Consider the following 12,369-nt stretch of genomic DNA (forward strand, 5'->3'; position numbering starts at 1 on the left):
GACACAAGGAGCTCGCTTGAAGGAAGCACATCCCAGTGCTGCATTCAGGCAGTTAACAATGGGATGTTACTTCCAACACGAAGTGACCTCAAGATCTTGTCTGTCCCACAGGCCTTCATGGAACCCTAAGGAATAGTTGATGGTGTTTGTGATCACTCGGTTTCATGTCACCTCAAGTACATGATGTGCGTGCTCACAATTCATCTGTACAAAGCAACACGAACTGCTGAACTACTCATTCAGTGTCCATCCATGGAGGGAAGAACAACCTCTGTGTGTGAGAGGCCAGTGCAGGAAATGGTGGTTGTGAGGGGCCAGTGCATGATGATTGACCTGAGGCTCCTTCCGAAGGGGTGTCCAGTGCACACAGGCACAGCCCAGCCCCTGCTCTGCTGGTCCTGCAGGTCTCTGGCAGGAGGCCTGGCTGTGAGAGGACACTGCTGTGTGCCCAGCCCTGAACACACACACTGTGCAGCTGCACAGTGGTGTTTCATCTGTGGGCCACTTTCTTGTACATGTTCTTGACAGAAACTTTGCAAGAAGACCTAAGCCTCCAGGCACTGCCTTAAGAAGATCACTCTTCTTTATATAAGTATGTTACGGAGGCCAGCTCTGTCACAGCAGTGCCCATTGCCTGTCCCTGCCTGCGCTCACAGGACTGACACACAGCAGGACGGTGACCAAGCTGCCAGAGCACTCAGGCCTTGCACCAACACAAGGGATGAGAAGGAGAGTGTGGGAGTGGAACGAGAACAGCTCTGGAAGACCAAGGGCTGCTGCTCCCTGGCAGTGCTGCCAGGCTGGGACTCTGCTCCCCTCCACCACTGCAGACGGAAACTGTCCCTGCAGCTCCAAAATGCCTTAAAAGAAGACATCAGGGGAAAAATAAAACAAAACGAAACACTGCAGGGCCTTTTATTCTTTTTTAAAAAAAGTAGAGAAAAGGGCTCCTCATTTCCATAGACACTTGGTCAGAAAAAAAGGCAGACAGTGAATTAGGAAAGGAATGACAACATTATCACAAAACGCAACCACAACAAAAACAAGAAACCCTGAGAATGTAATGAGTTACACTATAACTGCTATGCAGAGGGTGAGAGTTTGTTGCTGTTTCTTACTGAAAAAGTGCACTTATCAATTTCCAGACTGAATCCTGGACCTCCTGGTTCCTCATGCTGTAGATGAGGGGGTTCACTGCTGGAGGAACCACCGAGTACAGAACAGACACCACCAGGTCCACTGAAGGGGATGAGATGGAGGGGGGTTTCAGGTAGGCAAACATGGCAGTGATGACAAACAGGGAGACCACGGCCAGGTGAGGGAGGCACGTGGAAAAGGCTTTGTGCCGTCCCTGCTCAGAGGGGATCCTCAGCACAGCCCTGAAGATCTGCACATAGGACACCACAATGAAAATAAAACACATAAAAGCTAAACAGGCACTGACCACCATAAGGCCAAGTTTCCTGAGATAGGAGTGTGAGCAGGAGAGCTTGAGGATCTGGGGGATTTCACAGAAGAACTGGTCCACAGCATTGCCGTTGCACAGTGGCAGTGAAAATGTATTGGCCGTCTGCAGCAGAGCATTGAGAAACCCAGTGGCCCAGGCAGCTGCTGCCATGTGGACACAAGCTCTGCTGCCCAGGAGGGTCCCGTAGTGCAGCGGTTTGCAGATGGCAACGTAGCGGTCATAGGACATGATGGTGAGCAGAGAATACTCTGCTGCTAACAAGAAGACAAACATAAAGACTTGTGCAGCACATCCCAAAAAGGAGATGGCCCTGGTGTTCCAGAGGGAGTTGGCCATGGATTTGGGGAGAGTGGTGGAGATGCAGCTCACGTCGAGGAGGGAGAGGTTGAGGAGGAAGAAGTACATGGGGGTGTGGAGGTGCTGGTCACAGGCTATGGTGGTGATGATGAGGCCGTTGCCCAGGAGGGCAGCCAGGTAGATGCCCAGGAAGAGCCAGAAGTGCAAGAGCTGCAGCTCCCGTGTGTCTGTGAATGGCAGGAGGAGGAACTGGGTGATGGAGCTGCTGTTGGACATTTGCTGTTTCTCAGCATGGGGCTCTGTTCAAAGAAAGGAAACAATAACTTAATATGAGATATAGACTCCTGTGAGTAAAGCCACTCCATTTTTCACAGAAATCACCATACTGAAATGCATTTTGTTTCTCTGTTGTGTGCTGGCTGAGTGTGCTGTGAGGAGCAGAACCTCTGCCCATGTGCCACTAAATAATCAGCTTTGCTCTGCTGCAGTGGGAAAATGGGACCTCCTTCATGACAGCTCCAATGTTCACAAGGAATGTCAGATGTAATCCAGCTTCTTGGAAATGTTCGATATCTGCACTCATGATTCTGTAAAGAGTGCGCTGCAGAGGAGAGACATAGCACGACTTTATAAATATTTTATCTGTGTCCTTTATTTGTCACCACCATATCTGTTGAGGGGGAAAAATCCTCATTTTCATGAGCGAAAATGTGAAGAGTCTTGAGAGAGGACAGGCGAAAAGCCTCAGTTTTCTGTGGCTCAATGCAGAGTCAGGAGAGCAGTAGTGTCCATCAGTCTTTTACTCATGTGCCCTGTGCTTTTTCTTGTGCAACCCAAAAAATGAGTACAGACTCATACTGGAGCAGGGGAGCTCGGTCTGAAAGGGCAGATCTGCAAACTGTTCCCTGCCATAGCCCAGAGGGGGAGATGTGCTGGAGAGAGCAGGACACGACCCCTCACCCAGAGAAGCAAAGGACTCTGGCAGGAGAGTGCGGACCCCAAGGAAAGGCTCAGCACTCCTGGCATCCTACAGCAGAGCTGGGCCTTTCTGGGGGCAGCTGGTGAGCCCAGCAGGACAGGCAGAGCAGAGTCAGGGCTCCTGGAGATGGGATGTGCTAAAGGGACAGTCCGATCATTGCCCAGCAGACAACCCCCAGCAGCCACCTGCAGAGCAGGAGCAAAAGAGCTCCTGAACAGCCCCTGCTCTGCTGCCTGGAGCTGTCCCTGCCTGCAGCTGTGTCTCTGTGCCCAGGTCTCCTCCTGTCAGTGTCACAGACCCCATCCCAGCCGCTGTGTGCTCAGCTCTGCCCTGCAGACCCCTCCCAGCAGCCGGGCACTGCCCAGGGGCAGCTCTGTGTGGGCCGGCTCTGATGGGAACATCAGACCAACAACAATGAGCATGGAAAAGTCATCCTGATGCTGTCTGGAAGCCAGGGTGTGTTTAGTTCTGATACTCACAGGTTTATTCACTGCTAAGAGAAACAGATTAGGAATTTCTGTGCCTCCTCCTGAACTGAGATAGTAATTTCTGTGTTCCATTGGCCACATAGACAACCCAGAGTATGATAGAATAGGATCCTTCCCTTCCACAGAGCCCTTCTCTTGCTGTGCTTCTTTAAAAGCCTCCTGAGCATGTTATAAAGTGATCTGGAGCTGTGAGCAGCCCTGACACACGCAACACCCACTCCATAGCAGGACCCTGCCCAGCCAGAGGTTGCTGCTTCCCCCCACAGCTTCTCCCCACAGCACCATGGGGATCTCCCCGGGCAGGCTGAGCGCTGACCCTGGCAGGCGGCAGAGTCGCTGCCCCGGCACAGCCCTGGGGTGCAGGGACCCTGCTCTGCAGGACAGCCCTGGGCACCCCTGGGTGCTCCCCAAGCTTCACGTCTGTCCAACATTGCCTGACAAGAGCCCCCTCCAGACAGATACGAAAAGCTGTGGCTCTTCTAGTTTTAGGAGATGCCTCCAGAAGCTACAGCTGCATTGCAGCACCCAGAGACTTACCATGTCAAGGGCTGCAAAGAGTTCTCCTCCAGTGAGCTCTCAGTCATCCTCCCCATCCTGACCACCTTTAATCTCTCTCTGCCTTGCTCGTCTCCCTGAGATCCCCAGGCAGAGCCCTCAGCCCTGCTGTGCTTTGCAGAGGAGCTGCTCCTGGGCAGAGCTGTCTCTCTGCAGCGCTGCCGCTTGCCATGAGCTCCCTCTGTCCCAGGAGCCCAGCCCAGCTCAGCAGCACAGGAGCAGCCCCAGGCACTTTAATGACCCCTCTGGTGGCTTTGGTGCTGAGTCCATGAGCCTCACAGCCTGAGAGGAATTGAAGAAACTTCTCAAGTAGTCAAAGTCAGATTCAAACTCCAAAGTTTCTTGTAATGTTAATGGGTCCCACTGAGGGACACTACTGAGAAACCATCCCCAGGGTTGGGTAGAGCAGAAAACTGGAGCCAGAGATGACAAGTCACTAAAAGCAAAGTACAGGTGGCTCTGAAGCTGAGTACACCTGGATGTGTTTCATTAACCAAAGGGCCAATCCCTGACCCCCATGCCCTGGGAAATCAGATCCTGTCCCTCCCACGTTGCCCAGGGCTCTTCCTGGGACAGTGTGATGTGGGGCTGTGCAAGGCCAAGGGCAGGACTATGGTCCCACACCTCCCAGGTTCCTGGCTGGGGACAAGGAGGCCATGAGGCCCCTGTGCTGTAAGGACAGGGTGTCTCCTCACAGGCATCAGAGGTGGAGACAACAGCCATTGCTAAGGGGAGAAAGAGCTCATGTCTCTTGGGGGCTTTCGGCCTTTTTATATCCCTTGATCATCTCCACAACAGCCTGTCCTATGCTGTGGCATCACCTGCACCTCTTGCCCTGCAGGCTGGAGACATCCCCCCTGCTGCCCACCTTGCTCTTGTCTGAGCATCTTCCTTCCTTTGCCGATATCTCTCTGTCCTCCCCAGCTGTTCCTTGAAGCACAAAGCCTTGGGCTGATGCAGACTCCTCTGGGTGACCTGCTCCACCACAGCACTGCCCTTCCACTCACATTCCTTTCTCCTCATGTCCAGCCTGGACCTCCCCAGCTGCACTTTGTGCCATTATTTCCTTCCTATTCTGTTTCCCACTATGAAGAAAACCTCCACCATCTCTGAAACCACCCTTCCAGCACTCTCAGGCTACTCCTACACTGCTGCAGCCTCCCCAGCACTGCTGGGCCAAAGCAGCCCAGGTCCCTCAGCATCCCACACCATGTGCACAAGGTCCTGACCCCTGCCTTGGCACAGCCCTGCACTCTCCAGTTCCTCCCTGCTTCTCCAAACTGGGAGCCGCACACTGGCACACACCCGTGTGTGTGGGGTCACACCAGTGCTGAAGCGAAGGGGATGAGAACTCCAGGTGCCTGGGTCCCCACGCTCCTCCTCATGCAGCCCCGTGTGCAGCTGCCTTGTTCATGGTGAGCGTGCAGCACGGGCTTGTGTGGTGGCCCTTGTAGTGCCCAGGCCCTTCTCCTCAGGGTCACTGCTCAGCGTGTCAGGTCCTGGTCTGTCCTGGTGGATGGGATTATTCTCCTGCCCTGATACAGACCTGGACACTTCTCCTTTTAAAACTTAAGTTATTCCTGATGGTGGAATTCCAAATTTTCTCCAGGTCTGGACTCTCGGTTGACTGAAGCTCAATTTTCTCAACTGTTTGCATGCAGATGTTTTTAGGTTATGAGGGTGTCTTTCCCAAGATAAGAGCATGAGGAGTTACAGGACACTATGAATACCACCTCCTGGAGGAACTGTGGAGTCTTGGGGGTCTGATACTCATAATGCCAGAGGTATGGAGTCACAGGGGTAGATTACCTTCATGTGGAAGAGCAGCAGGAATGCGTGGAGCTCTGCCTGGGGACAGACAATGTCAGCTGAAAGTTGAGGAGTCAGCATGAGAGGGCAGAACAACATGGGCAATGTTTTGGTGGGTGGACATCAGCTACAGGCTCCCTGATCAGGAATAGGAATTAGATGAGGCCTCCTTCAGACAAATGAAACAAGCTTCATGTTTCCAGGGTAGTGTCCTTGTGGCAGACCTAAGATATCCCAATATTTGCAAGGTACCAGGCATGCAGGAAGGTTTTGGAGCTCACTGACAACATCTTCCTGACACGGTTGACTGAGGAGTCAGTAAGGTGAGGTGCCCTGTGGGACTTCACACTTACAAAGCAGAAAGAGTTGGTCAGGGATGTAACAGTCAGGGATGAGAAAGTGGAGTTGAGGCTTCTGGAAGATGATAACAAGGCAAAGAGCAGGATTTCAGGAGAGCAGGCTTTGGCTTGCTGAGGGATCTACTTGGGTCCTGTGGGATATGACCTTGGTGTCTGCAGCATTTTTCCTCTCACATTTCCTCCCTTCTCTCTCCCACCTGCTGTTGTGCAGTGTTTTTTACCCTTTCTCAAATACAATATCACAGAGGTGCTGCCAGCGTCACTGAGTGAGTGGCTCAGATTTGTCAAGGAGTGGGTCCATCTTGGAGCCAGCTGAAATCAGCTCTGTCTGACATGGGTCAAACTGCAGTTGTCTTCTCAGAGAGGCGACAACTGTAGCACAGCCACAGTCACCCCCAGTTCCAAGACTTTGCCATGTAAACCCAGCACAGGATGACATCATGTTGGGTGTTACAAACTACTTGATCATGGAGAAGAAATGGAAAAGATCTTCTGTCTGCAAAACGATGAATTCTATAGTCAATGAGCAGGTTCCTATGGGGAACTGAAATCCCCCTGACATTCACTGGCCAGGCAAACCTGTGGATACCAACAGTCCAAAGGATCTTGGGCCAACTTCTTAAAATGTCTACCTGGTGGGCCAACAAGGGTGATGCTCACCCGGATCTGGCACTGGGAAACAAGGAAGAGCTGGTGAGGGCTGCGAACATCAGTGTCCACCTAGGCTGTGGTGACCAGGAAACAGTGGGGTCCCAGGCACCAGAGGGGAGGGAGGAAGGGCAGCAGCAGAGCACAGGCTGGTGGACTCCAGAGAAGAAGACTTTGACATACTAGGAGACAGCAGCCGATAGAGGTGGTGACATGGAAGTCTGATGGGTGAAGGAGCTCAGGAAATCTGAGAAGCCTTACAGGACAGCCTTGTGCTCCAGAGGAGTGTGATTCCTCTTGAGCTGTCCTGGCATGTCTCCTCACTCAAGTGGTGCATCAGGCACCCACTTTCCTACACATATTGTTTTGTCTTCATCAGAAAATGCCCCAGATCAATAAGATACCGCCTCTTCTGGAAATGGAGAGGAGGGAGACGGGGCAAGGCAATAGAAGAAGTACTGATGTATTGCTATTTATTATGGAAATGCTCTCTGTTTGGCTATTCCTGAAATCTCCCTAATCACCAACACCAGACTTGAAGCCTTTAGGAAAATGATGCACAGAGCCTTGGCTTGTAAGAGCATTTTGGATGCTAATGAGCCCTCTGCTCCCATGGTCCTGAACTGCAGCTGCTGAAAGAATGAACGAACCTCTGATGAAGTGAAAGGCAGAAGTAGAACTCAAGTTTGTGAGGGTGTTTAGGACCCCATGAAGGGCCAGCACTGACACAGCTGTGAAGGAAACAACCAGTTGAGGTCCCTGTCCCTGGAGGCTGGTGAAGGAAAGACTTGAAGACACTGGTTACAGGTGGTGAGGGCAATGTGGAGGTGGCTCTGATGCCATGTCAGCCCTTGATGCTTGTTTATCACCAGAATGGCTGAGCCCTGACCCCTGGGGCTTGGTAAGTATTTCTCAAATGTTTTTCAGGGATTTGCCTGTGGTCAGTGTGAGTGTTTTGTGTTTTGAGGATAGGTTTTATGTCAAGTGCTGTTGCTTTAACTGCAAGGCTCTGGTCTTCTGTGGAGTTGGAAATGCCTGCGAGTTCCTCTCATCTCATCCAGCTTCTTTCATACACCTGGCAATGGTCGCCAATCACCTCAATGTCCCAGTCCCAAACTTGCTTGGATCCTCTATTTGGATCCATATCCCATCACTGCAGGAGGTTCATGCATCCACCAGGTTCATGGATGTTTCCTGAGGTCCATGCAAGTGTGGGCAGTGTAAGAGAGGTGCAGAGCAAGGTCAGCTCATGGGCCATGACTGAGCACAGCCACCCCAGCAGCAGCCATTCCCCATCTCCCAGGCACAGCCATGCCCACAAGATGGCAATGTCACTACCATATATGATTAGCTCAAGAGAGGCCTTTCTTCCTTCCATATTCCCAGGAAAATCTTCCTGCTATTCCTCCTCCACCTGCACTCATCAGCTGCTTTCCATTTCTGGGCTCAGACATGGCTGTAAGGGTTCACTAAACCATCAGCCATCTCATTGCTTCTCCCTGACATGCCCTGACCCTCTCCCACACCTACACATGGCCAATCTCTGCTGCTCAGGGCCTCCCGCTCTTCAGAAGAGGCCTTGAGCTTCTTGGTTCTTCCTGCTGCTTATTAGAATCTTCCTCGCTCTCTCCAGAGTTCATGGTGAGCTTTCTTGTCCATAACAGCCCCTTTATGACCATGGCTTACTAAACGGCTGTCTTTTATGATCATTTGTGCAGAAAGGGTAGTCACGGGAAAGAACTCTATATGTCAAAACTGATGCTGAGTGAAATGCCGTAAAGACCTGATGAGTCACCCCTGTGGCTGTGTCTCTCCTGGACGGAGTCTGTCCTGAGAAGGGGATCCAGCTTCTGCCGCTCTCTGCAGAGGCACATGAGCAGTGTCCGTGCACCTGGGGACATAAAGGGTGACTTTTGCCAGACCACCCTTCATCTGAACCACTTAGATGTGTACTTATAGATGGGGTATCATGCTTTATACTGCAAATATCTATTTGATTTGCACTGCCAGTGGGGCTACCACTGATGCAGAGTGAAATGTGGCAGATAATTATATTTAGGCAGATTAACACTTCTTCTAACTTTTTTTGTACTGACACTCTTAGAGAAATTAAACAAACACTTGAAGGATTATTCATGCCTTTTAACATGATTATCCACAGAAGACCCACCAGCTTTGCATCTCAAGAAATTGAATGCCAGAGTTGACGGGAAGGATGGTTTGGGCTCTGTCCTGGGATCTGGGAAACTGAAACGTGCTCCCATCTCCCCAACACCTTGCCCTCCTCACTGAGGGGTTCTGAGACATTCTGCCAATGAGGTCTGAACTCACAGGCATGACAAGTATCTTATGTCTAACTGCACTTAATGGTGTCCTGCCAGCTCAGGATTTTATCTTCCATCCCTGGCAGTATTTAAAAGATGTGGAGATGTGTTACTTAGGCATATGGCTTAGTGGTGACCTTGGCAGTGTTTGATTTACGGTTGGACTCCATGTTCTTAAGGGTCTTTTCCAGCCTAAATGATTCTATGATCCTATGATTCTATGATTCTATGATTTGGGTTGAAACCATTTCAATTCCCATCACGTGCATCTTCCCTCAGAGGCTGCTGTTGTGTGGCACAACTGTCCTGGCTCTCCAGGCAGGTTGGGCACTGGTTTGGTGATTGCATTGGAAGTTTTCCCCTTCCTGGGGTAAAAGACTCTTGATGGTGACTTTGATGTCTGGCTGATGTGCAGACTCCGTACATGGATGCTGATACCTCTTGAGCAACCTGCTCTAAAAGGATTAAGGAGTTGGACATGAGGAGAGCAAAGAAAAGGAGACCCTGGGTTGGGGCAAATGAAAAGGGATGCAAAAGTTGTGGTCAGGCATGTTTCAGGTACTTGTAAAGCAGCCCTGCACCTCATGTAAATTATTTCTGTGGTCAGGGAGAATCTGAGAGCTCTCCCTAAATGGAAAATACAAAGGGGAAGGAAGGACAGCATCAGCCAGGCTCAAAGGGAGCTTGGGAGGTGTCTTGACCAACCTCCTGCGTAAAGGAGGGTCAGACCAGATTACTCAGGGCTTTATCCAAACACATCTTGGACACTTTCTGGGACAGAGTGAGTGCACATGCCTGGGAAACAGCTTCCAGTGCTTGACTGTCCTCATGACTGCAAAGTTTCTCCCTTTCTACAGCACCTTTCCAAGCCCAACCATCCAGATTGCTTTTTACTCATCGACTTACACACTGACACAGACCATAATATCCTAACTTGGACACTCTAATATTGCAGGGGATGATGATGAATGTCTTCCTGACTTCCAGGTAACAGACCATCAGTGTTCTCCCTGCAACCAACAACCCTGTCCTTTCCTCACAGAAAGCAAAGAGGGCGGACAGGCACAATGGACCCTGGGTAAACCCCGTCACCTTCTCTTTCAGACACCCAGAAATGGGGTCCCCGTGGACATGCTCTGGTGCACAGTTTTGAGTTCTCCTGCTCATCTGTTGGCCATTTTTGAAAAGTGCACACACTGTGTGAGAGCTGCCAGTGGTCAGGGAGTCCCCCTAGTTTCCATGAGCTTTCAGAGATGGTGGAGAGTGGCCTCCCTGTGACATGGTCCTGCTGTCTCAGCTCCTGGGATGCAGCCCCTCCTGTCCCATAGACTGGTCAGGATTGTGTTAGTTCCAGTGACCCCTGACTTGATCCCCACCCACTGCTGGTTGTTCTCCTCCAGATTCCTGCCTTGAGGCTGAGTGGCCTGGGAGAACATGCTGGTGAAGATGGAGAACAAGAGGATACAGAGATTCTCACCGCTTTCTCTTATTAAATTCATCAATGGCCACACGCTGTCTTTATGGGGTCCTTGAAGGTCCTTACAGGTCTAGACTGAGTTTTGTTCTGGACTGTTGCTGTGCTTGGAGGCTGCTGTCCTTGAAGACCAGATGAACTAACTTCTGCCACCCTGCCTTGGCAGTTTATTCCATCCGTGTCACAGCTCTGTCTGCAACACTGACAGCTCCAGCTCCCCCAGTCAGGTCCCTGGCTGAGGCCATTGCCTCACATCTGGGCTGAACCACCCCAGCTGTGGCACCAGCCCAGCTCTGACCTGCCACAAGGAAACCTGGTACCAAGTGTCCAAGAACCCATGTCTGCAAAGGCTTTGCTTCAGATCAGAGACATGACATGGTCAAATGATTGCTGAATGTCTTTCTAGCCCTAGGAGTATAAAACCAGAATAAAATGCCCAACTTCATTCAGCTGAAGATATTCCTCCCCTCGCTTGGAGAAATTAGATACTTGGCTGTAATCTTCCTGGTGTCCTGTCTGATGGCGGGACAAGTAAAGGTGATTCTCATAAAAATTTATTTTTTAATATGAAGAATACAATGCCGGAAAGAAGTGTCTGTGCAGAGAAGAGAGAATCAACATCTCTGATTACTTCAGGTTGTTTTGAAGATGTGACCCTGGAGCCGCAGAGGCATCTGGAGGAAGCCCAGAGGGGACAGAGAAAGGGACATCATGGGCTGCTCCTGTGCTGCTGGGCTCCTGGGACAGAGGGAGCTCATGGCAAGTGACAGCGCTGCAGAGAGACAGCTCTGCCCAGGAGCAGCTCCTCTGCAAAGCGCAGCAGGGCTGAGGGCTCTGCCTGGAGATGCTGACGGGAGAGCAGCCAGGCAGAGAGAGATTAAATGCAATGTAGAGTGGTTGGTTGCTGAGGATTTGATGAGAGACAAATCTTCACAGTCCTGACATGGTAAGTCTTTGTCCGTAGGACAACGCAGCTGCATTTCCTGGAGGGATCTCCTAAAGCTGGTACAACCCGCAGTTTACAGGATCTGTCAGGTATCTCTCACAGTATTTCTCGTGTAGAGGAGAAGAACACGGTCCAGAGCAGGGCTTCCCTGCTGCATTGTCAGAGAGATGGGGCATGATGACAAATTCTGCTGAGGGTGAGTGCAGGGAGGAGCACCCAGGGGTGCCCAGGGCTGTCCTGCAGAGCAGGGTCCCTGCACCCCAGGGCTGTGCCGGGGCAGCGACTCCGCCGCCTGCCAGGGTCAGTGCTCATCCTGCCCGGAGAGATCCCCATGGTGCTGTGGGGAGAAGGTGTGGGTGGAAGCAGCAACCCCCAGCAGGGCAGGGAAGGTGCTTCTGCTGTTGAAAGAGTGCTGTGTGGGTCAGGGCTGCTCACAGCTCTAGATCACTCCCAGCATTTTTCCAAGGGGATGCACCAAGGACAAGATCACTACAAGGATTACCAAAAAGATAAGGAGCTTTCCTAAGCCTGTCTTTTCAGTTTCCTATCCCAAGGGGCGAGGTGTGCAGGAAAGGATAAAATGAAAATGAGCCCTCATGCTTAAAAAAATCACTGAGACTCCTGAACTGCAACTTTGAGTGATCAGTACATCTGCCAGAAGGCTCATAACATCCCTTCACCACCCGTCTGCCTGTGGACAGCACCTATATCACCTTTGCTGGACCAGTAAGCTTTAATCTGACCTGTCCTGTTTCCCAACCTGCAAACAGGAAGATGCCCCCAGGCAGTGCCCTGCAAACAGGCAGGTTTCTGTAGGGCCAGGGTGAGGGCACAGAGGGTGGAATGGGGTCTGTGAGTACTGACAGGGAAAAGACATGGACAGGGAAACACCTCCCAGGAGGAGGATCTCCAAGCAGCAGGGAAATGATCTGGGAAGGAGAGGAAAACAAAACCAGAAATGCTGTGGGAGTGAGAAGACAGAAAACTCGGTATGATCCACTCCAGGGCAGATCCCTCCTGTG

The 12,369-nt window shown here is 51.3% G+C and overlaps 1 protein-coding gene across 1 annotated transcript; it reads right to left on the reverse strand.

Annotated features, from left to right (window-relative positions):
* Positions 1–1,114: 1,114 nt before the first annotated feature.
* LOC135999601 (olfactory receptor 14J1-like) lies at positions 1,115–2,041 on the reverse strand. Its single transcript, XM_065653165.1, has one exon. It carries the CDS (start codon positions 2,039–2,041, stop codon positions 1,115–1,117), a length of 927 nt encoding a protein of 308 aa, XP_065509237.1.
* Between the last annotated feature and the right edge of the window lie 10,328 nt (positions 2,042–12,369).

Source organism: Caloenas nicobarica, chromosome 29 (genome assembly GCF_036013445.1).
Source record: "Caloenas nicobarica isolate bCalNic1 chromosome 29, bCalNic1.hap1, whole genome shotgun sequence".
In the NCBI taxonomy this organism is placed as follows: domain Eukaryota; kingdom Metazoa; phylum Chordata; class Aves; order Columbiformes; family Columbidae; genus Caloenas; species Caloenas nicobarica.

What these genes read in the sequence shown, in the direction of transcription:
- LOC135999601 (XM_065653165.1), bottom strand. Translation starts at nt 2,041, where the DNA reads ATGTCCAACAGCAGCTCCATCACCCAGTTCCTCCTCCTGCCATTCACA.